Source organism: Athene cunicularia, assembly GCF_003259725.1.
Source record: "Athene cunicularia isolate RWA chromosome 3 unlocalized genomic scaffold, athCun1 chr3_part1, whole genome shotgun sequence".
In the NCBI taxonomy this organism is placed as follows: domain Eukaryota; kingdom Metazoa; phylum Chordata; class Aves; order Strigiformes; family Strigidae; genus Athene; species Athene cunicularia.
The window spans coordinates 109,461,793-109,487,914 of NW_020799097.1; the positions used below are offsets into that span (position 1 = coordinate 109,461,793).

Here is a 26,122-nt window from a genome sequence, read left to right on the forward strand (position 1 = left end):
ATGATCTTTACAGCTATAAGGATCTAAACAAAAGGCCTAACTTCAGGAGATTACCACTGCTTGATAGCTACTATTTTTTGCTAAAATGATATGTGAGATTGGTCAGTTGCAAATACATGATTCTTATATAATTTGAAAAAAAAAAATGTAAATGGCAGAAGTGCCTCTTGAAAACATCACAGAAACCACTTGAATTTTAAGAGTCACTTAGAGTGGCTGTTCAACTAAAAAAGGAAGTCAAGTGAATATAAAAAAAATAACACTGCTCAAACCAAACATCTATCAATTAAAAAATTTAGTACCAGTCCTCAAGACACTGTATTTTGTTTGACTCTGCATGTTGCTTTATTTGTGAAGCAGTAAGGTTACTTATACTCACTTACTAAAAACACATAATGATACTTACCTTATTTTATATTTTTTCAATCTATGGATGCAGGCTATGGAAGAGTGAAGCATTACTCTTACTGTACCTGTGCAATCCACAGAGTGGTTTAAAATGATACAGATAAATCAACCATGATAGCAATCACTGCTAGATTTTCAAAATGACAGTCTGCTTATAATAGAGAATACTGCAATGGCTAGTCATGGAAAGTTCTGGCCTTAACTAGTCATGTATAGGCATAGCATACACTGAAAGTATTCATTTGTGCACCACTACTTCATAAGCGGAATGATGAAAGCCTTTTCTTTGTGAATTAGGAATTCATGATTTAGCAGGAATGCCTCATGTGTGATCCGCTCCATCTTTACACTGAACTTGGCTCTGAGAGGAGGGAATTAAGGGGCACGGGATGGGACAGTGGGTGGATATGAAGATAGGATATTTTCATAATTTGGTATGTGAGTTTCATGCAGAGCACAGGCCAAAACAAAATTTAAACATGGTAAACCTGAGATGAACATGTTCAGCTCTACCATAGTTTTAGTAAAATGAATAAAATGTAGCCTCTTCATACCAGCAATATAAAAAAAAATAACTCTGTGAATACTAAATCTTTCTGTTTTCTTATGTAGCAGAGATGCTCAGATATCACAGAAATCAAGGATGAAATATCATATCTTGGTTTCCAAATTGTGCTTTGCATACACCATTTCTACGCTTCCATTCTTTGCATATATATCCTTTGTAACCTTAAAGTATGCATAAGTATCCAGACCTGTGTTGGGATAAAATTAAGGTTGCAGTTTTAAGAATTAGGTTCAGTTAAAGTCTGGATTAACTGTTATCCAGGCTTTATCTTGTACTACTGTGCATAAATGAATATGTGAAATGAAACTGAACCTCCTTATCTAGTTCCTAATTCACATTTTAGACTCATGTTGACATCAGTAAGAATTTTATGCACAGATCAAATATAAGATTAGATGCTTATTTATAGGCTTTTATGTTTTTCAGTTAGAATTCCTATCCCAGTGCTGCTGAATACATTTTTATTTCATATGAAAAGGAAATTGTATTGATATGTATGTGCATGACAGTGCACACAATTAAGGCATCAGAATTGTTTAAATTTTCTTTCTTCTACCGGTAACATACATTTTAATAATATTGCACAGCGTCGTGTATGTGTTAAATCTGAGCACCTCTCTTTGCCCTTGAATACAGTAGCATAGAGAAATGCAGTACCAATACTTCCAGGCTTTTTTAGAAAATGGCCACTGAACAAGCAGGCAGTGGCCCACGGTGACTTGAATCCTGAATGATCTCAGGCCCCACAGGGGTTCACTACAGGACCCTGGGTCAGGGTCGTGCCAGGGCAGACACTTTCCATATGAGTTAGCTTACAAAGTCCTTGATTTAAAAATAGTTTTAAAAGTACTGAAAAAAAAAATAAAAATAAAGGTATTGCTCAGTTTAGACAGATAAACTAATAGATAATCAAGTAGATCCTCATTATTCATTATGCAAAGATTTGGCCTGGAGAGACTTTTAAAAGCACTTGTACATAAAAAAGTACCGGCACCTTTTGGCTTATAAGCGAAAAGACATTATTGATTACCAGCAATAACTGATCTGTGAAGCATATTCTGTACCTTTAAAACTATGATATATATATATGCACGCAACATATTTTACCATCTAATAGACTTACTTACCAATATTCAGGCTAGATGGCATTGTGCTTTAGTTTCCACTGCCCTGTGCCATACTTTCTTTAAGGGGACTTAATTATACATCAATATTATTGTTAAACTCACATGCTGCTTCTTTCACAATGTCCAAAAGGCAGAGTGCATTATGTTAGACATAAAAACTTTTTTCCTAAAATTTTGTGCTGTAAGGATATTACAGTAAGCAAGATTTGTAGTATTAAAGAAAAAAGAACTTTCAATTTTCCTAAGCAATTAAAAGATAGGTATTTGACATGCATTACATTTTTTTTTTTTGACGAGGATTTATGCTCCACACTAATAAAACAAATAGTTTCTTGAATTGTTTTTCATACAGAACATGAGAATAAATCAGTCCTTCTGCAAATCTCCTCAACAATTTTGAAGGGTGATATCAGTCATACGAGTATAAATCCCATTGTTTCAGTGGGGACATTCTGGAGTTACACCAATAAGGCCAAAATTAAAATGGAGCTTTGCGTGGGTTCTGTATGGAAAAAGAAATCACACTTATTTAATAAACTTGTATACCTTTATGTGTAAATAAATGCAACTTACCGTACTGAATGAAATGCGCACTTTTATAACATTAAGCAGAAGGGAAAAAAACCACTAAACAGAAGGAAAAACAAGAGCTTAGGAAAATAAGGTAGAAAGCACCCACCTTCCACATAGTTGTCTTCTGTAAGCACATAACAGGGAAGGAGAGAAAAGGAAAACATTCATTAAGCAGCATGCAGACTGGAACTTGCCATTGCATGTCTTCATCATGCAAGGCATCAAACACAACATGCAAGTGCTCCATTGCTACAAACCAGAGGGAAAAACAAAAGCACCAGGAAGCAGTGTTTCCTCTGTTTAACAAAATTTACGTGATATGAAATAAAACAATACTGTTTCCAAAATGCAAAAAAAATGTACAGGATTTACTGCAGCTCTTTGTAAATTCAAGTATTATTAGTCATTAATCACAGGATCTTCTAAGACTTTTATAACTATATATTTTAAAGCCATCAGTCATTTGTGATAAGGATTCTAAGTTCATTTGCTTCTACTTTCCCATTCTGAATTTTCCTTAATGACCTGTATGCAGTAGATGATTTTAAACAGATTGAGCAAGATAACTTAAATTTTAGAATATGCTGTGAAGATGTTACCACAGGCAGAGTTGCTGATCCTGCACTCATTACTGAGGCACTCACTCTGAGCACTGGGTCAGATCTCCAAATCCAGTGTGGAAAAGCTGTCATTTAAACTGGGTGGAATAACTCAGAATTGTAGGATCATGTCCCACAGCACTTGGCAGCATCACAAACTTGCATATCTTTAAAAAAAAAAATCAGTTATCTGCCTGGTACAGCTAGCAAAGGCCACAGAAATCTCAGGCATGGGTTCTTCCCCCAGATTAGATCTAAGGGCATTTTGCATAAGTAAAAACTCATATCAACAAGCAATAATTTGGCCTTTTATCCCCAACTCAACATCAATATGGGGTACAGGAAAGAAGGTTCCCCTAAAGCCTACAAAGCAAGAGGGGGCTAGGAACTGAGCCTCAGTTAATGAAGTGGACAGAATTTAAAGTAAAGAAACAGGCTCAGTGTCCTAGTACTCATGCTAGTCTCTATAGTCCTCAGCTCCTCCACTAGATAGGTGATTTTGAGGGAGTATGTCTCTGTTGTCCATTATGATTTCGACTGAGGAGAGGATAGGAGAATGTACAAAGATATCTCTGGGGAGAGAGAAAATGGGAAAGGTAAAATGACAAAGGAAAAACAACACAGAAGTCAAGGAGATGGCCTGTGCGAAACCAACAAAGAAATGGGGAAGGATGACAACACAGCATTCTGCTTGGGAAATCTCATCCTGCAATTTGTGCCATCTCTAGCACTTCCTAGTGAGCAAGCACTCCGAAACAATTGCAAGCTAAAGCCCAGTTCTGTCATTGCAGGTCATTTCTCAAGGAGTCTTCCTATAGGAAAATACCTTTTCATGTGATGAGTAAGAAATGCTATCTAAACTAATTTGTATATATTGTAAACCAGGAGTCAATAAAACAAGTTACACAGAACTGGGCTCACTGATACTTCCTAAGCATAGCAATTTCCGGCCAGAATGTGTCCCTTTTCGAAATAAAAAGCCTTCATAAATTAATGCCACAAAACACTAAAAAATCTCATCATAACTAGACAGTATTCCAATAAATAATTGGAAACGATTACCACTTTAAAGATAATAACTACTATAAATGATGAATACTAAGGGTTTAAAACTCTCAGTTTTCAGCTGTAATAATCACAGGTCAGACCAGATAAAGTTATTTGGCTTAAGACATTACAAAACACCTTTTCCATGCACACACTCTAAAATTAGACTTCTAAAATCTCACTGACTGAAATTTTAGTTTGTTATGAAAGTGCAAAGGGTATGTACTGTTTCACACATTTAGGAAAGTAAGAGGTTGAAAAGAAAAAAAAAATATGAAAAGCAGCATGCTTGTTGTGACTAAATACCTGAAGATCAACAAATTGAATAAAGTTCACTGAGAAAAATAAAAGCACCCAATTTCACAAGATATAGACATTATGTTCTATATACAGTGTAAATTACAGTGATATTTGGGCTATTAATAATAGCTACTTATAGCTAAACATTTCTGGAAGAGCTTTCTTCCCTTAACTGCATACAGTAATTTCCTTTCTTTAAGTAAAAAAACACTCAAACAAGGAAAAATAGTTATTTCAACTGTCATATAACTTAAGTCTCCTTCATCTAGTCCTGGTTACTGCAGTGTTGATATATAGCAATACCAATACTGTAATGACATCCTTTTTGATGGCCGTATTTACCTTAACATGATTACTTAAAACCGACACATGAACTTGCCAAAAGGTCGGTTCTGTTGCCTATGTCGAAGTGATAGTTCTGAAAAATGACATCACAGGCAGTGTCAGATGGTTAAACTTGTCTGTTACAGGGTTTAGCATATTTTGTTTTATGTCATGGGTCCTATTCTTAGCAGTGATTGGTATGACTTTTTTGATGACTGTCACCAGAAAGATTTACACAAGTTGAGCAGCTTCCCCTAAATGTCTGATTGATTAAACTTTTAAGTGATAGTAAATTAAACTATCAAAACATTTTGAATTAAATACAATTGAACATGTTGAATTCCTGCTCTGTGAATAAAATAGTGTATATAGACGAACACCTATACACTAGTAAACAGCAATGAAAATTCATTTATCCACATGTTTTAGTCATGGTAAGTTAAACCATCTTAAACAGTTGTGCAATCCAAGAAAAAAAAAAAAATAGTTCAGCTTCTTTATGGTACTTTACAAGGTTTTTACATTAGATTAGCATTGAGCACTATTATTTATTTAAGGTCTTTTTTTGTGATGGATGATATATTTCCATATCACTCACACTTTCCTAGACTTCCCTAATTCCCCTTTTCTTGGTATGGCCTGTTCTTCTAAGCACAAACCAAGAGGCCAGAAGACCCAAATTCCCACTTTGCTTTTTGTTGATTTGCTTACTCTAGCCACTGTTTTTTTTTTAAAAAAAAAGGAAACTCTTTGAAAGCTATGTATACTATCAATGTGTTAATTTTGCAGTTTGAAGGGAACAAAATTTCCCTAATTTAAATCAGGAGTAACTGTATTTATGTCATTACGGTTGCACTGGTGTAAAATTTATGTGCCTAGAGGATAATAGAGCTGTATTACACATTTCTGTCACTGCTGATAATTTAGCAGCCCATAGTTTGAATTTTGAATTTACTCACATTTACATCCATCCACGCTAGAGAACCTCATTGTCTACTGAGTAGCTCTGTTGGTATCAGTGGAACCAGAGGCTTTCGAGACCCAAAGAACCATCTCCTAGCTGCTGTAGGCATTGGCACAAAATGGCCTGTAGCCTTTTCTGTACCAGCTAGTTGTACCAATAATTTTACCCAATGCACAGCCCAAGTAAAAGACAAGGGTGTAAAAGGGACTGCCAGTGCAAGAGCAGGGGAGCTGAACAGCCTTTCAGCCTCCACTAGCAACCGGACGACTGTCCAGAGGTAACCTCTTCAGCACTGCAACTCCTAGTAGATGTGAAAAGTCCTCTCTTTTCACACTGCACTGAGCTACTCACTTGAAGAACTACACAGGTCTTCACCCACTGCAAACCCTTATTTCCTAGACCTTTCCTCACCCCCAACAACAACAATATTGAATTGCACTGCTAATTTCTGTGTTTACAACCTAATTCCTTTGGCCAAATTCTGCCCTCAGTGCTACTGGTATAATCTGTTGTCTGCACATTTTGAGACAGTTAAATATTCAGTTGATTTATATCTGGTGTGACATGGTTGAAATCAGTAGAACTATACGACTCACACAGGCTGTGAATATGTCTTATTATCTTCAGATGAATTGTCTCAGGCTGTCCCTACTGAGCTGAGAGCAGAATCTGCTCCGTATTTTTTGCAGCAAATGTCCAATCAATTCTAATTATTTTAGTATATTACTATGATTCAGTGATATAAAAATGGGAATCATGTTTTTACAGGATATTTTAATTAATTCAAGAATCATTTTAATATTTGGTGGTGCTTCGTGGAAACCTTGATTTTTTAAAAAAAAACCCACAAGTTTTGTGCTATTACATTTTTTCTCCTGATAGAATATTTACACCTTACCCACACAGAGAGCACAGTATTTGTCCTGACAATTGTGTAAGATCAGTATTTTCATGATAAACAGATGAAACAGTACATTAGTATTTTGAAGTTACAGAAATAGCCTTCTAGAAATAATAAAATAAGAAATAACATATTAGAAGTGACATTTTTATATTTATTCTTTTCCTCATCAAAACTATAGTGCAAAATCACATTCAGCTACAATGAAGGGTAAAATGTACCACCGACATAATTTATGAAATTTCGTAAGATATTCAGTGGTATGAGTAGTGGGAAATAGCCTGAAATAAAGCTTATGCAGGTGTCTTGCAATAAAAACAACGGCTAGAAATTTAAGATATGATATTTTGTGTTTGGTTTCTCAAAGAATAATGCATAGGTATATTTCTCTATAAATTTGTCTACTTAAAAATACTGTACTGGAATATGTAATTTCAAGAGGCAGCTTTTTCTATGGGACTGCACGCAGTATCTCTTGGATAGTGTAACTTAGCCTTTCCCATCAGTTTCTCAAACTGTTAGAGATATTGTATTTAACACGTGGTTCAAAAGAAAGTATTTGGAAAAGATATGAAAACATAAAGTATGTTATTTAGTATGTTGTAAAGCATGAACAGTCATAGTCTCAGTAATGATGAACTAAAGCAATACATTGAAAATCTGTGGCTATGAGCACTGGTCTTCCCAAGTGCTGTGTATCTGACTAATTCCTTTATGATTTGTTGCATTTTTTGAAATGTACTCTTGAAAACCACTGTAAATTATTGACTGTAATTATGAATAATTAGAAATGTTTTATAAAGATACCTAGTACAGAACCTTGATTCTGTTGTAGCCTTCTGCTTGAATATGGAGTAAATAGGAAAGCAGCATTTCCTACAGCTGGGCTTTATGGAACAGAACTTGGATTCATCTGCAAAATCTGCAAATCCACCAGAACCTAGGGAAGAGATCCCAAGAGTTCTTACATTTCCACATGGCCCTATTCGATCTGAAGTCAATGTACAGCCTCTCACAGAATCCACACAGCTTTGCGTGGACCCATTCAAAGGACTTTCCAGTGCAGTGGGTAGAAATATAACAGGGACTCTATTGATTTTTTTGGTGGAAGGGAGAAATTTCAGAAGAACAGGAGTCTATGTGTGTTCTAGCTCCATTTTCTATCTACACCTCCGTGAAGATCCCTTCTTTTCTGGAATGCCCTGTATGAGACTCAGGAGAAAGGTACAATATGGTCAGGAGCACAGATGACCTGTCTTGACCAAAGTTGAGGATGAGGCTTTTTGCCAGATGAATCACAGAATCATAGAATCACAGAATTGTCTAGGTTGAAAAAGACCTTGAAGATCATGCAGTCCAACCATTAACCTAACACTGACAGTTCCCAACTACACCAAATCCCTCACCGCTATGTTGACCCAACTCTTAAACACCTCCAGGGATGGGGACACCACCACCTCCCTGGGCAGCCCATTCCAATGCCTGCCAACTGGTACAAAACAAAGCCATCAGCCCAAATTCGATACACTTCTGTAAATTCTATTAACACTCATGAATTTATTCTAGGTGAGGCCACCTTTGCTTGACAGTGCTATGTATCCCAAGTGCATTGAGAATTAAATAATGACAAGCTCATTTTAGTTAAGCTACTGTAGATGAGATCCTAGTGTGAAGCAGCAACTAAGGGCGGTCAGTGCAAGTCTTGAATGCACAGGCAAAGAAACAATGAACAGAAATAGAAAATGGCTTTACTTTTTGTGGCATAACTAAAACCATTACTGTGTTTAGTTCCAGTGTTCATATATTAAAAGGAAGTAAAAAATGAAAGAGGTTTCAGAAAAAAACTTTTCGCACAGTCATTCATGGCATTAAAAACCTAAGAAAACTCAGCAACCATGTCTTACAATGAAAACCTTAAGATGCTCAATCTATTGAATACATCAAAGGCAAGATTAAGATGTGTCTTGAACCCAGCCTGTAACTATCAATGTCGAGAGAAAGATTCTTGATACCTGGAGGTGCTTTCAACCAGATAAATGCTCAGATCAGGAGTCAAAGTTCCAACTGAAAATAAGATTAAAATATTCAATGAAGATAAAACAAGCATTGGGAATACTGGGGAGTTCTTCCCTGGTCTGAAGACAGAGCCTTTGTCTAACAGAAACTGTATCTCAATCATTGCTTTTGGGCTGCAGTATAAGAATCACTGGAACAAATTCTGCCTCTTGCTGTTTCATAGGTCAGGTTAATACTTTCATAGCAGTACATTCTGGCCATAACTTGTATGAATCTATGAATTTTCAAATGAGAACAGAAACCAAGCATAAACCGCAGCAAATACTTTGACACTCTGTTAAACACAAAAACATTCAAATAAACTGTTTTCTCACAACCAATCTCTGCATCATTTGCACAAAGAGCTCACTGAGAACAGTTTCCCATGAAGAATTCAAATGGGTGAAAAGAAAGCATTCAGATAAATCATTACTATTGTTCCCAATGGGAAAATATCCCCAACACCAATTTACTTCTACAACCTGTAATACTTTCTAATACCATCTCCAGTTGTCTACAGATGACAAACAGAATCAAAATCAAGACATAATTGAATCAATACTCTGAGGCAACAATTTTTTGTGCTCCTTGGTTCCTGTATCAGTTTTCTACTGTTTATGATCACAGGTGTATCAAACGTGAAATCATTCACCATTGCTTTAGTTTAATGTTACTAATCTGTGCTTATTTTACTGTTACACATTTTTAGATATTGCAAATCTGAAGAGACTTGTGCTACTTTGGAGCCACAGTAGTTAACAGATAAGCACATCTGTGATACTTATATTTCATTTTTCTCAGCCACTCCCTAGAACTGACATTTTTGGAAAGTTACTTGTCCTCTTCTTTTAGTAATTTTCACCATACTTCTAAATAACTGACTGGACTGACTCAGGGGAGAGATCATGATGTAGACATAAAAATGACTGGGTTTTAATTATATTACAATCCCAAGAAATTTGACTTTGGCCTTATTTTGCCACTTCTTTAGATTTAATTATTTTTCTCCAAAATGGGTCTGTCTAGTCTCAGATGTACTAAACTTCAGACCTGCTTGCACTATGTCAGTGCTTTAAAGAAATATGCATCAGTCACTGCAACAAGCGTTCTTGCATCTGTGTCATGGCTGTAGTAACCACAGCCAGGAATCAAAGGTTTTATAATAATTGAATTTAGTAATATTAATAACAGAGATAATGGAAGAAGAAATAAATCATTTGCATAAGTGAAGGTGAGTTAAAGAATCACAGTCCATTCCAGTGTTTTGATTTCCATGTACAAGCAGAAAATGAAACACAATGTAAATCTATGTATTTTACTCAGTAACCAGATATTCTTTCAGAACTGTTTCTCTTTTTCTATTTAGCCTCTGGGACTATTTCTCTGGATTGGAAACATTCAATTTCCATTGAAAATATCTCTGATTTGCACACTTTGATTTGTGCTTTTAGTCATCTTCCTTGTAATCACTAGATGTCTTATTTCCTGTCACGGAGAACGAATAGACTAAGTAGAATTAAAAACTGACTGTCTATAGTCCATTTTACATGGCCTGTACATCTGCTCGTAACTCCTCTTTTCTTCCTAGCACTATTATTACTCCTTTGGATTTTCTCCAGTATAGCCCTGTTTGGTACATGTCATGAAAATATATTTTCAGGATAGTCCTATCAAAACTTGTCATACAGAATGAACTATTCTGGTTGGCAGAGAGTAATGGCAAGAACAGATTATGTTCTATAAAAGTGATGCAGGGTGACACAGGTATTTCTATTTTAAGACTATCTGTTTTGAAGTTCATAAGATTTATGAAATAACATTTCAACAACTTCTTTAAGAAACAGTTGTGAAATGAGGAATAAAGATTTTTCCCAAATATTCATGCTTGTTTTGGTGTACATGAGAGTAGAAACTAGCCCAAGAAATCTGATTCCTTGTTGTGCTGTGCTTTGTGCAGTCAATTATGTCTATATAAGAGGCTGCAAATTCAGGGCTCAGTTACTATCAGATGAAATCAAATCCCTCTCCAATCATCCTTTCAGCAAAACTGGGTCTGTTAGACAATACAATTAATACAATAGGATTAGCTGAGCTGAGAGTGAATAAAAATGCTGTGCAGTGGTTGAACGGCAGAAGTAATTTTCCAATTGGATAGGAGTTTTACAGAGGTGATGATCCAGCGGATAACATGAACAGGAGATTCGAAGGAGGAGAGGTCACTTTTTTTGTCCATGAAAAGGATATTGTTTTCAGACAATGCTTCCTAAAACTTTTCTTCTGGTTTTGTATTGTATGGTGAACTGGCAGCTATCTACACCTTCACAATCTCTGCTGTGTAAATATAATACTTGTCCTTTATAATACTTACTAAAGGGTGCTGACATATGACTGCACCTTCTGAGATATTCACTCTGGCCCAGACTCTGTAGCTGGATATTTGAGCCTTCCCAGACTAGTGCAACACAAAAATTTACAGGACTGCATGCATAACTAGCTGTATTTTTCTAGAGTCACAGAATGGTTTGGGTTGGAAGGGACCTTAAAAATCATCTAGTTCCAGCCCCTCTGCCATGGGAGAGACACCTTCCACTAGATCAGGTTGCTCAATTTGATTCACACTCTGCCTTTATACAAAAGTGAGGAATGTTTTTGTGTTATCAGTGATGCCATGATTTCAACACAGGTGGCTGAATGTAATTTGGTATGAAGTGTTCTTGAGAGTTAGCAGCTAAAAATGTAGAAGATGCACTGTACGCAATTAAAAATAGAGTAGCAATACTCAGAATCACTTTGTTGTATAGATCTTTAGCTAGTCACCATAAAATTTTCTTGGCTACTACTGAGATTAATTTTGTGGATGTGAACTGAGCTGAACCTGCCCTTGGAAGCTTTTAGAATGGTACAGAATAAACTTTCTGCTCTTTTAAACAGGAAATTCCTCTGAAGTGAGTAGAGCTGTACTCTGGAAGTCAGCATGCTGCAAGTGTTTAATTTGACATCAAATTAAAATTTAATCACAGCTATCTGTGACAGCAAGTGAACAAAATAGATATCTTTATTTTTTTTTAAGAACTGAACTTAATTTTCTCCTTTACTCATCTACAATCATTCAATGCTAACGCTGAATGTTATTCTGATTAATTAGTAGTTATAGATAATGACAATGAAACTAATTACAAGAAACTTTACAATTAAAAAATTAACATTTACTCACTTAAAATCTGGTCATCCTTACCCAAAGCAAGAATTTATGTATTTTTTATTTCCTCCATAAATTTTACAGGAACTGAGCAACAATATGGGGTTTTGTAGCCATGTGAAAGCCTGGATTGAGTTCCCATGTGTAAAGAATACTTGCACACATTGCAATCAGGAAACAGATGCTTTAGAACAATTCTTGCTTTTCATTAATCACTTTGATATGAATTGGTTAGCAGTTATTTTCTTGGCATAAGAATATATATTGTAACATTTATAAGGCCACTGAGTGATGTAAAAACCTTGAAGGCGTTAGTTTAGAATAGGTGACAAGGACATACTATACCTCACACGCTTTTGCAAAACCCTGATTGTGTGTATATTATGGCTAGCTACATTAACTTTTCATATACAACTGTTCCCATATCAGAACTGCACAGTTAAAATTTCTGGTGGCAGTAGATGTTTCAAGACAGTCACATTTTGGGGGCATCTAGAAAGTGAACCCAAACCAAGTTAGAGCTAGTTCTTATCTTCCTAACAGTTTAATCAATATCACATTCACAGATTCACAGAATCACAGAACGACTGTGATAGAAAAGACATCTGGAGGTCATCTGGTCCTACGCCACTGCTCAAGTATCATCCTGGGCTGATTTGCCCAGGACCATGTTCAGATGGCTTTTGAGTATCTCCAGTGTTGAAGACTCCATGACTTCTCTGGGCAAGCTGTGCCAGTGCTCAGTCTCCCTTAGAGTGAAAAAGTGTTTCCTGATGTTCAGACAGCACCTCCTGTGTTCCAGTTTGTGCCCATTGCCTCTGGTCCTGTGAGTGGACACCACTGAAAAGAACCTGTCTCTGTCCTCTATGCACTCTCCATTCAGGTATACATTAACATGACCTGCCCTGAGCCTTCTCTTTTCCAAGCTAAACAGTCCCCAGCTGGGACTCTCATAGAAGAGATGCTCCAGTTCCTTCATCATCTATGTAGCCCTTTGTTGGACTCTCTCCAGTATGTCCATGTTTCTCTTGCGTTGAGGAGCCCAGAACTGGACACAGACTCCAGGTGTAGCCTCACCAGTGCTGAGTTGAAGGGAAGGATCACCTCCCTTCACCTGCTAGCAATGCTCTGCCTAATGCAGCCCAGGATACCATTAGACTCCTTTGCCCCAAGGGCATATTGTTGGATTATGGTCAATCTGTTGTGCCTCAGGACCCTTAGGTCCTTTTCTGCAAAGCTGCTTTCCAGCTGGGTGTCCCCCAGCATATATGAGTGCATGAGGTTGTTCCTCCTCAGATTCAGGACTTTGCCCTTCTTGTTGAACGTCATGAGGTTTCTGTCAGCCCATTTCTCCAGCCTGCCAAAGTCGCTCTAGATGGCAGCATGACCTTCTGGAGTATCATCCACTCCTCCCAGTTTGAGGGTTCTCCTCCTTACTGAGGGTATATTCTATCCCCATCATCCAGATCATTAATGAAGACATTAAACAGGATCAGACCTAGTATTGATCCCTGGGGTACACAGTTAGTCACTGGCCTTTAAGTAGACTTTGTGCCACTGATTATCACCCTCTGGGCCTGGCTATTCAGACAGTTTTCAAGCTACTACAATGTCTGCTAATCCAGACCATACATCAGCAGCTTCTCTGAGATCTTATGGGAGACAGTGTCAAAGGCCTTACCGAAGTCTAGGTAGACCACATTCGGTGCTCTGCTCTCATGTACCAGGCCAGACAATTCATCATAGAAGTTTATGAAGTTGGTCAAGCATGACTTACCTTTGGTGAAGCCATGCTGACTAATCTTGATAGTTTTCTTGTTCTTAAGGTACCTGAAAATGGTTTCCAGGATTAGCTGCTCCATCATGTTCCCAGGGATCATGGTGACTCTGATTGGCTGTAGTTCACTGGTCCTCCTTCTTGCCTTTCTTGAAGATGGTGGTGACATTTGCATTCTTGCAGTCTTTGGGTACTTCTCCCAGCTGCCATTATTTATCAAAGATTATAAAGAATGGCCTCGCAATGACATCTGACAGCTCCCTCAACATTTGTGGGTGCATCCTATCAGGCCCCATAGACTTATGTAGGCTTAATTATTCCCTGACCTAATCTCCTTGCTCCAGCCTTTCCTTTTTGGGACCCAGGATGCCTGAAGGTCGGTCTTGCTAGTAAAGGCTGCGGCATGGAAGGCATTCAGTACCTCAGCCTTTTCCATGTCCTGTGTCACCAGGTCCCCTGTCTTGTTGACAGTGGATCCATATTTCCCCTGGTCTTTCTTTTCAGTAATGTACCTATAGTCATCCTTCTTGTTGTCTTTGACATCCCTGGACAGATTAATTTCCATTTGGGCTTTGGCTTTCCTAACTTCAGTCCTGGATGCTCAGACAGTGTTTCTGTATTCTTCTCAGGCTACCTGTTCTTGTTTTGACCCATTGTATGTTTCTTTTTTGTGTCTGCATTTAGTTAGCAGCAATTTGTTCATCCACACAGGCCTCCTGGCATTTCTGCCTGAATTCGTATTTGTTGGGATGGAACTCTCTGGTGCTCCGAGGAGCTGATACATAAATATTAACTGGCTTTCTTGGACCCTCTCCTCTCCAGACCCTTATCTCATGGCACTTTTCTGAGCAGATCTTTGAAGCGGTCAACGTCAACTCTCCTGAATACAAGTGTTGTAAGCTTGCTTCTCATCCTCCTCTGTGTTCTCAGGATACTGAACTCCAGCATGGTCACTGCAGCCAAGACCGCCTTGATCTTCACATCCTCAATGAGCCCTTCCTTGCTGGTATATGATGTCCAGCAGACTACCTCTCCTTATTGGCTCTGCTATCATTTGGAGGAAAGTTATCATCAATGCAGTCCAGGAGCCTCCTGGATTGCTTATATCCTGCTATGTTGCCCCTCCATCAGATATCAGCGTGGCTGAATGAGGACCAGGGCCTACAAATGTGAAGCTACTCCCATGTCTGTAAAAAGGCTCATCCACTTCTTCCTTTCTGTCCTCTTTGACATTTCTTGAAGTCTTCATTATTACCTTTGTTCTTTCCTGAAAGACATTACTTGGATATATATTCCGATGCCTATCTTTAATCATTTTACCTTTTTTTCTAAACCTACATTACCTTCAATATAGGCTATGTGGAGATTATTTTTTGTATTGTTGTGATGTATTTCATCTACCATGATGCATCAGCACAGTAGCATGTTGCCAATGAAAAAGCGGTAAAGCATCTTTTCTACTGTCAGCTCTTCTATAGATGGCAAATTGCTTAGAATGACAAGAAAAATCAACATAGGATTCTTTAGTGAAGAACTATTTTTGGGCTAAAACTTTATCAGAACCAATTATAATAATTCCTCACAAAAAGTTATCTTTGTGGTGTATTGCCCTGTAGTACATATTAAGGGATCAGTAGGGAATATTGTAATGACCTTTTATGGAACTGAGTCAAATGGAAGTTTAGAAGGAAATTAATGAGAACATCTAAATGTAGAGCTATAGAAGAAAATATCTGAGGAGACATAAATGTTATTGGTTGAGTAATATGAAAAAAGATATCCATTAAAATGTGTTCTGAATGTATTGCTTAGGTAGCTTTCTTTTGAGGTTACATCTTAAACATTATATAAAATGGTATTTCTCTATTATTAAAACACAAATTTAATAATAAGTGGACCGAGCAAACTGTCCTACAGGGGAAATCATTCTCTATAAGGTAAATCCCAGTGAATAACAGAAATCTTGTTTGATTGTTGGTCCATTATTGAAATGAGTACACAAATCATCTGCTTCCTAGTTTTTATTCATGAAGAGGAGGAATAATTCTGAGGTTCCCAAAGTGGAAAACTCCTACATCTAAACCATAATTAAAATTTCTCCCCAGCAGAGTATTTATGCCATTAAGCAATTCACAGAGTTATAATAATGAAAGCAAGTATTGTGTATCATATAACCTAGGTACTTTATCAAGTTAACAAAACTTCCAAATAAACCGCAAACATTTCTTGCTTTTTTTTTTTTTTTTAATCACATTTTCAAAATAAAGAAATAACCTGAGCATCTAACCATCTACTAAGAGAGAAACTCATATTTGAATAAGGTGGAATTGTTATGAGTATATACTCAATACATAGACTACATAAGCATATTCACATTCATTCATGCAATGATATTACCTTATGCAATGTAGAGTGTGTATAAATGTAATGAATATAGTCAACATAGTGAACACTAAATGATGTACTATGGTTCAATTATTAATATATACAGAAACAAAACGAGAAGCAATCTTCACACTGAACACAGAAAAAACATTTGACTTTACTAACACAAAACTCCTCCAAAATGCCATATCATGCCAAAGGACAGAAACAGATAACACTGAACTTCAGGAAAAGTCTCCTTACAATTCAACAAGACAAAGACCTATGCATATGAAGATGCTTATGAACTTGCAGTATCAATTAATAGGATTTTGAATTTGTTGTATGTTCTTTTATTTAAATATTTCAAGGAACTCTTGTTCTATAATTATAGTTTGTTTCAAACAAAACTATAAGAACTGTACAGAAACCACTCATAGCATAACTAGTTATTTTCATTTGCAACCTTTAAACAACTCGGCTGTTATTATGCTCTTACATCTTGTATTGATGATACCTGCATGTATTAAAAAGACATGTAGAAGATGTATCCTAACAAATACTATACATTACATGTCCTTTATGCAATTACATGCTTTTTCTGTCTTCAGTAACAAGTAGTCTGATGAGAAGTGTAAAATTTAAATAACCAGAACAAGTAAAGTTCTCGTGAAAAATAAGTGGAATAGAAAAACTGGGCAGGAATAGTTCTTATGACATACAATATGATCTTCTTTAGAACCCATTCAGATGGATAGAAATCTTTTCATTAATTTATGCAGTTTGGATAAGACCTGGATTGCTCCTTGTTTTTTTATGGTTTATCTGCTGTGCTGCTACTTGGCAACTGCAACTCCCATTGAGATCTCATGGCAAATCATCGGAACACTCTGAGTTCATGAGTCCCCTCTTTCTGCCAGGGAATCATTTCTAATCAATAGCTTTTAGTGTAATGGAAGTTACCACAATGCTTTCAAGAGCTGGGTTTATGTTTGTATAGTTAAAACGAGCTTAGTGCCATCTCTAGTGTATAGTTGTTACTTCAAGCTGCATATTACAGATTAGGTCAAGGCTGTTTGTCCCAACCAGTATTTTATAAGATGAAATAACAGCAACACAGAAAATGTTGATACTATCACAGGGAAATCATCTTCATATGTTTTATTTGTGAATGACTACATACCCACATATTTAGATATGATTTGTGATAGTAAAGTTACTAGACTAGGTCAAATAAATTTTTCATCTAAATTGATTTGAATGAGTATGCAATGGGAAAGTGCAGATTCTGATTGAAAGCTTCACTGAGACAAGAGTGTTACTTCAAATATATGTGGACTAGTGTAAATCTCTTATAACACAAGTTTAAATCTCTGGTTGAAAACCTCATAAACACATTTTAAATTGGAGTTCTTCTCTTAGAATTGCATTGTTCAATTACATATACTTTGGAGCATGAAAATATTGAAATGTTGGTTATTTTTCTCTCATTGGTCAAAATATTGTAAAAAACCCCACCCTATATTCACAAACATTAAAGAACATAAATCAAATCCAGTGACGAGTACAGATTTAATTTGGGTAGAAACAACACATGCCTTCTAGGTCCCAGCCTCTCCAGAAACTGAACAGGGTTCATACATGCTGGAATTAAACAGTGGTGAGTACAAAGGAAAACTGAAGTTCATCATGTAGGACTAACAGCAGCTATGCTTTTCTGAAATGAGATAAAAGTTTCACTAGAAATTTCAGGTCAGTAGGAATTTTGCAACTGGATTACAGGACTGAGTCCTAAAGGCTGAAGTTTGCACAGAGAGCTTAGTCATCTTTGTGCAACAGTGACATACATTTTGGTATCATTTACATATAAAAGTAATGCCACTTGCTTATATAAATTGGATATTCCCTCCTGGAATTTGGTAGTTTTCTTAGCAAATACAGGAACCAGATATATGCAAATGAAGGAAGAAGGAAGAAAGAAGAAAAGAAAGAAAGAAAGAAAGAAAGAAAGAAAGAAAGAAAGAAAGAAAGAAAGAAAGAAAGAAAGAAAGAAAGAAAGAAAGAAAGAAAGAAAGAAAAGAAAGAAAGAAAGAAAAGAAGAAGAAGAAGAAGAAGAAGAAGAAGAAGAAGAAGAAGAAGAAGAAGAAGAAAGAGGAGGCGGAGGAGGAGGAGAAAACAACGTAAAAAGAATTAAAAAAAAAGAGAAAAATAAGAAGTAAAAGAATATTAATTTATTTGGGGAAAACTGAGTGCATAAGAATTAGTGTAACTTACACAGCACAATGTCATGGATTTTATTGACCTTGGGAGGTTTTCCAGGAGTCATTCCTTCCACAAATATTTTCTGAACAATTATAAAGCATCTGAGACACTTTTTTATTGTTGTTGTTTTACCATGAGCAGTGATTCATTTTTCTTTCTGTATTGATTTTTCTTTAACAAATATATTTACTGGGTCCATTTAAAGGAAACAATTTCAGATTGTTCAGATATGTTTCAGATATGTTCTTGTATATCTCTCTGAGTGTATCTCATGGTCACATCAAAGAAGCTATACCAAGGTGGGTTGGTTCTTGGGTGTTTGTTTGTTTGTTTGTTTTTTAATATCTTCTATCTCCAGACTCAGGTAGAAAAAAAGGATAATTGCCTTTTTTTTTTCCCTTCAAAAAATAGTCTAAATATATTCAGTGCAAAGTATGAAAATGATTGTGATTATCTGTACCATTTGAAGTCTTTGTTCATCACGCTTCTAGTGCAATGCATGGAGAATTGCTGATTACTATAAGAGAAAGCTGGAGGTCAGTTTACCAGTCAGCATTAGACTAGCTAATCTTGATATACAGGGATAAAAATTACACCCATTCATCAGTGTGAAGTAGGACATCATATGCAATTGTTCAGGAATCACTTGGCTGATTTGGAAAACATAGTATTAACTTACAGAGAATCTTACCAACAATAATACCTCAAATAAAATACTTCCAAGGCAATATATTATCTGGCAGCCTGCTCTGCCATGGAAAGCATAATAATAAGTGTTCATTGCTGACCTCAGTCTTTACCAGCCTCTCCCACTGACCTAAAGAGATGTTGTTCATGCAAATCAAGACTTATACAAGATCAGTAGCTGAGGCAAGTACACATCTTTTCAGTAATAAATTAGCAAAGCCATATGCCCAAATATGATTTCCAGTGCAGTATCAACAAATTCTGTCACTGCTATATGTTGGTTTGTGAACAAAACATTAGCTAATTTAATAGCAACTTGAAGGGGAGGAAAACTATTTGTAAAGAAACTGAACAACTGAAATGGATGAACTATATGGTAAAACAGGACACATTACCTTGCTGATCAGGAACCTCTCTAGAAGACATAACGTGAATATGAATTTACATATAATATGCAATTACATTAATTGCGCTACACAGAGGATTGACGAGATTTCAAGGGTTGCTACATTCCTTTACAGGGATACAAATATACTTCAGTAGACTCTGTAAGTCTAGCATACTCATACTTTGCATGTATGGAAAAAACCCATAGAGACCTCAAAAACCCATGCAAGATTTACCCAGTACCTTGAAAAATCAGATTCTGAGAAAGCATTTTGATTCCTTAAGATGAGTGACACTCCTCACAAAAAATAATCACATAGCTATGATGTTATGAAAAAGATGGAAATGACAGTTCACAAGACTATTATTGAACAGGTATCAAGAGAAAAAATGGGTCTTGATCTCTACAGGAAGCTACAGATATACCATTACTTCAATGTGGAGTTCACAGAATAATTATAGTTAGTAAATAATGCAGTGTTAAAACAAAACATTTAATCTTGTTGTAAATCTATATTTTTACAGGTGAACTTTCTCCTTTGTTTTGGGGAAGAAACCCTCAACATTAGTTCTTCCTAGGGTTAATTTTTGTTCATTCTGCTTATACTCACTTTTCAATTTTTTTTTAATTTTTATTTTTGAAGTTTGATCACTAAAAACTGCTCTCCCTTTCCAGCTTATTCTGTATACTCAGGCTCTGAGAACTGAGTTCATATCTTTGCAGGTAGAAATCTTTTTAATTCACTGATGAAATAGCCACATTTTGTTAAGCAAAAAAATATCTTTGTAATTCCATAGAGTCTTTCATGGAAGGACCTCAGTGATTTATACATACAGATGCCTCCATGAAGCAGACAGAAAATTTGGTAGTAAATGTTTCCAAGCAAGAACAAGTGGTGCTCGAGACTGATGTGAGGGCTATTTAATTCAAGTGAACGTGTGTATCTAGGACTTCTTCCACAGCTGAAGAAAACACCATAGTGGAATTTTAATTTGATTCAGGAAAAAAAAAAAAAAAAAAAAAAAAAAAAAAAAAAAAAAAAAAAAGCCAAGACAGAAGATTTGGCTAGGCTTAGACAGACAATATTTTGTCTACAGGTAGATGGTGTCCAGACTCAAATTTTTATGAAAGATCAGGTAGGAATCATATGAGCCATATAGAATTTTATTGAAAGAGGAAAATTGTTTAAATAGTGTATAATACTGCTTCTCTAAACCATAATGTCTGTGAAAATTGTTGTGATCTTTTAGATGGTAGATTTAATTATAAAACTCTATTTTGTTAAGTAGGAATAAATATGCAGTGCTGAATGTGTGAACTCCTTCTTTTATTCAGCTGGGAAACCAAGGAGTAAAAGTGTCCATGGAAGTAGTTTATTGTCTTAAATGCTTGTTTATTCTAAGAATCCTGGATGTTCCTCAGTGTAGACTACTTTTTAGCATTAGTGCTATTTAGACTACTCTTTTTGTAAGTTTTATCATAAAAAAAAGCAACTCTCCTACTACCAATAAGTGATCAAGAAAAAGATCAGAATCTTCTGCATCCCAGATACATGTACTTATTTTTAGGAAATGTCTCCCAAGTGCCAATTTAATTTATTGTAGACTTTCCTTTTTCCCCTTTGGCTTTATGTCTCCTGTAGAAAGAATTGTAGATTTAATATGAAGGACAAAATGGCAAACAGAAGAAAATAAAGAAGACTTACTTTTTTTTTTTTCCACCAAGAGGAAAGTTAAAAAATCTCTTCTTATCAAGCGTAATAGAGAAGAAATGTTGTTACATATGCAGAAAAACTTTCTCAGGAGAGAAATATGGAAGAGAAATATTCAGTTCAGTTGGGTCCAAACTACAGAGTCTTCAAAAAGCAACCAGAACAACAAGAGCACCACATATTATTCATTACAATAACATTATATGCCAAAACATCAAGCCACTTCAGGAAAGAGGTAAATACAGACAATTCACTTAAACTTCCTCATCTATTTCTTTATCTCACTATAGGATCTAAAAAACACAGACAGGAGAAGCAACAAAGTTTCACCAAAAGTTTATGCTGTTTCAGACTTGTTCTGTCATTTCTTTGGCTACTCATGACCCTGTAAGGTCCAAACCCAGCTAACTGAAATGCGATTTGTGTTGTTGGATTATTTTCCTGTTTTCTAATTATTACAGAAAAGCAGTGTCACAGCTCCACTTTTTCTACCATCACTGTCCTTTGACTCCTTCCTTCCTTCCTTCCTTCCTTCCTTCCTTCCTTCCTTCCATTCCACAAACCCCTCACACCCTGTGGTTTGTCAAAGTAAAAACAAGCAGAATTTTCCAACAAAAAAAAATCATTTCTAACCTGAAGGCAAAAAAATTTTATATTAAAAGTCAAGGAATCAGATACTGAATTATTACAGCTACTAGCACATTTTGTCTTTGGCATTTACTGTATTGGAAGACGTAATTCTGTGGCCACCAGCTGTTAGGCAGGATAGTTTACTCTGTTCCGGGAATGTATCAATGTAATTAATTGTGATAAAAACCAGAACTATCCAGCATGTTTTCCAGCCTTAGTGTGGGATAAACTATGTCTATGTCAATGCTGATAATACTTATCTAATGTCTTCCCATCGCCCACTCCCATTACATCTATCTCAGTGTTTCACTACACATCATTAGAAAGTTCTTCCTAATGTTTAAACTTACTCTTAATTGCTGCAATTTAACCCCATTATTTCTTATCCTATCTACTATGGACGAAAGATGAACAGATTATTTCTTTCCTTTTTATACCACCCCTTTACGAACATGATTTTTGCCATCAGATCCTCCCTTAGTAATTTCTCCTACAAGGTTCATAACCTCAAGTCTTTTGTTTTTTATTTCATTGGTCTACCTTTTTTGCTGAAACGCAATGCTCAAAATTGGATGCAGAATTCCAGCCTGGAGTACAGCACTGAGAAGAATTGGATAATCACTTCGCCATGTCTTACAAGGTTTATTTGCATTTACAAGAGATAAAATGTTCTTAGATTTTTTTACAACTTCATGGCTTTGCTGACCCCTGTTCAGAATGTGATACATGCAGACTCACAGATTCTTTTCCAAAGAAACAGTATTTCACCATTTTTTTTCTACAACATATTTTTGCTGTCCATAATTCCTTCCTACGCCTAGCACCTTTCACTTGTTTCCACAGTTTTAGCATATCTTTTGGTCCTTTTCTCTAATTTGTCAAGCTTATTTTGAATTCAAAGCTTGATCTTGAGTACACTGTTTCTCTTTCCCAGCTCTCTGTTATTGCAGGTTTAATAAACTTGGTCTGTGCTCTACCATCCAGGCTGATTAAAGAAAAGCAGCAAAGAATTGATTCCAGGAACAGTGCCTGTGGTTGGTTTGTCCTTTTGCTTTGACAGAGAATTACTGACAACTCGCACAGTTATCCAGTCAACTTTGCATGCAATTTACAAGCAGTTTAGAAACTTAATCTAGTCCAAGGTTTCCTAGCTTGCTTAAGAGAATGTCATGTTAGGCGGTTCCTAAAGATTTGTTTTAAGAATACATGACATCTGCTGCTTCCTAACAATTCTAACAATTGCTGAAGTTTAATGTAATCTGTTGCTGACAAATAGCAACATGTTTACTGTTACTCATGTCTTCCTTACTTTGCAACTGCTAACAAATCATTTGCTTGAATATTTGTTCCAAAGTCTTCTAGGAGCTAAAGAAAAGCTAGAAAACTAGACTTGGGTCTTTCTTATTGCAATTTAAAAATTTGGCACTATGTTCCCCCTCTTGCAGTCTTCCACAACATCACACACCCTTACACACTTTCTTAATGTAAATCTCTAATAGAGGTAAGATTGCTTCTGGCCAGTATTCTGTTAAGTATCAAGCTGCAGTTCATCACTCCACGCTCATTCATGTACTTCATGGACATCAAGGTCCTGAATAAGTTGAAATATAAAGAATATACCAATTTCATACTGAATGCTTAAATACCTATAGAGAATAGTCTTGCACCAGAGAAGGAAGCTAAGAACAAAGTGGCAATAAAAAGATAGTGTATTCTACTATTCATTTCAGAAGCATTTTAATGTGCGTTGAGAGATTGAAGTTTGTGGCAGTCGAAGTATGTATCTTAGGCTATGCAATGAATTCAATACCTGGAAAAGTACACACGTACATGACCTACCAAAGAAAGACTGTAGTTATGTGCTGTCTCTGGCTGGAATGGAGTTAACTTTTTTTCATAGCAGTCCATATAGTGCTGTGGTTTGAATTTGTGACAAAACCAGTATGGATAACACACCAGTGCTTTGGCTATAGTTGAAAAGCGCTTGAACAGAACTTTCTCTGGTCCTTATTCTGCCATTCAGTGAGTAACCTGGGAGTGGGCGAGAAGCTGGAAAGGGACACAATCAGGACAGCTGACCTGACCTGGCCAGGATACTCCATACCATATAAATCTATCCTCAGTAATAAAACTGGGAGGTTTTGTCTTCAAATGTAGCCATTGCTTGGAGAATGGCTGAGCATCAGTCTGCTTGCAGGGTAAGTGACTGCCTTTGCATCACTTGTTTTTTTCCCCTCTTTCCTTCACATATTAAACTGTGTTTATCTTGACCCATGGGTGTTTAACATTTGGTTTTTCCATTCTCTCCCTCATCCTGCTGGGAGAAAAGTGAGCGAGTGGCTGTATGAATATGTAGCAGCTGGCTGGGATTAACTGACAACAGGTGGAAGACTATAAGCCATGATTCATAATTCCCAAAAGTTCAGACCATGTTTTAGTACATATTGAGACCAAGAAATACCTCTAGTAAAGTTAGTAACACAGACAGCTTAACCATCTTAAAAAAATTGTTTAACTATTTAGAAGTATGCTGAGTCCTGCTCAGACAATGCCTGCTTTATGGCATGTTGTAAGGATAATTATTTTTATACAATTATACCATAATTTTTGGTTGATTCAGAACCTTTAATATAAATAAATAATACGTAGGTTGTAGAGTATTAATTTCACTTAGTCTACAGATTTCTAGAAATCTTCTAAATGCAGTGTTTTGATTAAAATTACAAATATGACTGAACCAGTCATTTAGCTTTCATATCCATATTTTAGTTCTTTACTTTGTCCTGTAAAAGCCGTTGTGTAGCTTTTTCTCTGTATTTAGTGCTGGCAATAGTCATGTCTTACTATAAGTCTAAACCACCATAGATTGCTTCATGGGTTTTGAAAAAATAATTTTGCTTCTAATAATAAATTAATCCAAAAGGAATTAATCATCTACAGGCAAAGGTTTACACACACTGAAATTAGGTCTGAACTCATATGGAGAACACGATTTTCTACTGTTCTTGGAACTTAAGTTGTAATGCAATTTCTGCAGCAGGTTTGCATGCATATATAACTTAGTATTCCGCTGAATGATGTGTGAAAATAATGTTTAAGTTTTATATTACTTTGAATAGATACCAGCCTACTGTTAAAGTTTTAATAACTTTCATGGTGTGCTGAATCTTGCACTGAAAGGCATACGTTACATTGCAAAAGCTATCAGGAGAAAAAATTATGGATTTGAGCTTCTCAGTTGTTGTAAATGGACATTTTACTTTGGGACTGCATAGAGAAGCAAGTGAAAATTTTATATGTTGCCATTTAAACTGTCTTTATTTGTTTCCTTTGATACCCACTGTATTGATGTTTTCCTGTGTGTAATGTCAAACATTTAGGTTGATGACCTTCATAAGAGCTCTGTTCTTATGAGTTTATGAATCAAAATGGTGTATTTAAATTTTAACTATTTTTCTTGATACTTCCTTCAGAACTCAACAGTCAAATTCACCTGGGCCTAATGCTTTGCAAATTTTAGCTGGAGTAATTGCTTTATTGCCTTTTCCATCATAACAGCAAGGTCTTTAACATTTTTCTTTCCCTCAGGAAGATGTATCTGTCTGGGATGATACCTTCTGTTTCCTCTATCAGTAACAAGACAAATAAATCTTTTAGTCCCGTAGCAGAATCAAGCTCATTAGTTGCCAACCTTCTGTTATTCTTCTCAGTGACCCTGATTTTCTTTGCTTTTCTTTTTTATTGTAAAGTTTAAATTAACTCAGCTCAAAACCCATTAAGCTGGGTACAATTTGGTTAAAAAAAAAAAAAATCTCCAAAGTTGTGCTTTGGAAATTACATTTCTAAAGAAAGTATTTTGCTTACTACATTTACTTCTGACACCCTCGTTATCTATGTCATCATCTTTCTCCTTACAAAATAGGCATCCCATTCTACACTACTGGCCACTTCTCAGTCATGTGTGACATTCATGGAAGCTCCAAAACTAGTCAGGTCAGCTCTTCTGCAGTGGATGAAGCTACATGGACTTATATAATTTTAGTATATCATGTATATTTTTCTTATCTGATCTACAGAAATGGTGCTGTTGTATGTTATTCATCTGCCACTGCATTGAAAAACAACATTCCTATTCATAAAAGGTAATTCCTCTATTAGCTATGGTCATAGCTAATATACACCTACAGGTCCGAATGTTTGAGTTGATTTAACAATTCATATATATTGCCTGTGATTGT

At 36.0% G+C, this 26,122-nt stretch overlaps 1 protein-coding gene across 13 annotated transcripts in view; it reads right to left on the reverse strand.

Moving 5' to 3' along the window:
- NRXN1 (neurexin 1) overlaps nt 1-26,122 on the reverse strand; it is a 717,717-nt gene that overhangs the window by 637,534 nt on the left and 54,061 nt on the right. For 12 of the 13 annotated variants that reach the window (XM_026844498.1, XM_026844485.1, XM_026844487.1 and 9 more), the window contains exon 2: nt 2,783-2,800. The exons of the other annotated variant lie outside the window; for it this stretch is intronic. In XM_026844498.1, the coding sequence (XP_026700299.1) occupies nt 2,783-2,800 (18 nt within the window). The remainder of the gene's footprint in view (nt 1-2,782; nt 2,801-26,122) is intronic. 13 annotated transcript variants of the gene reach the window in all.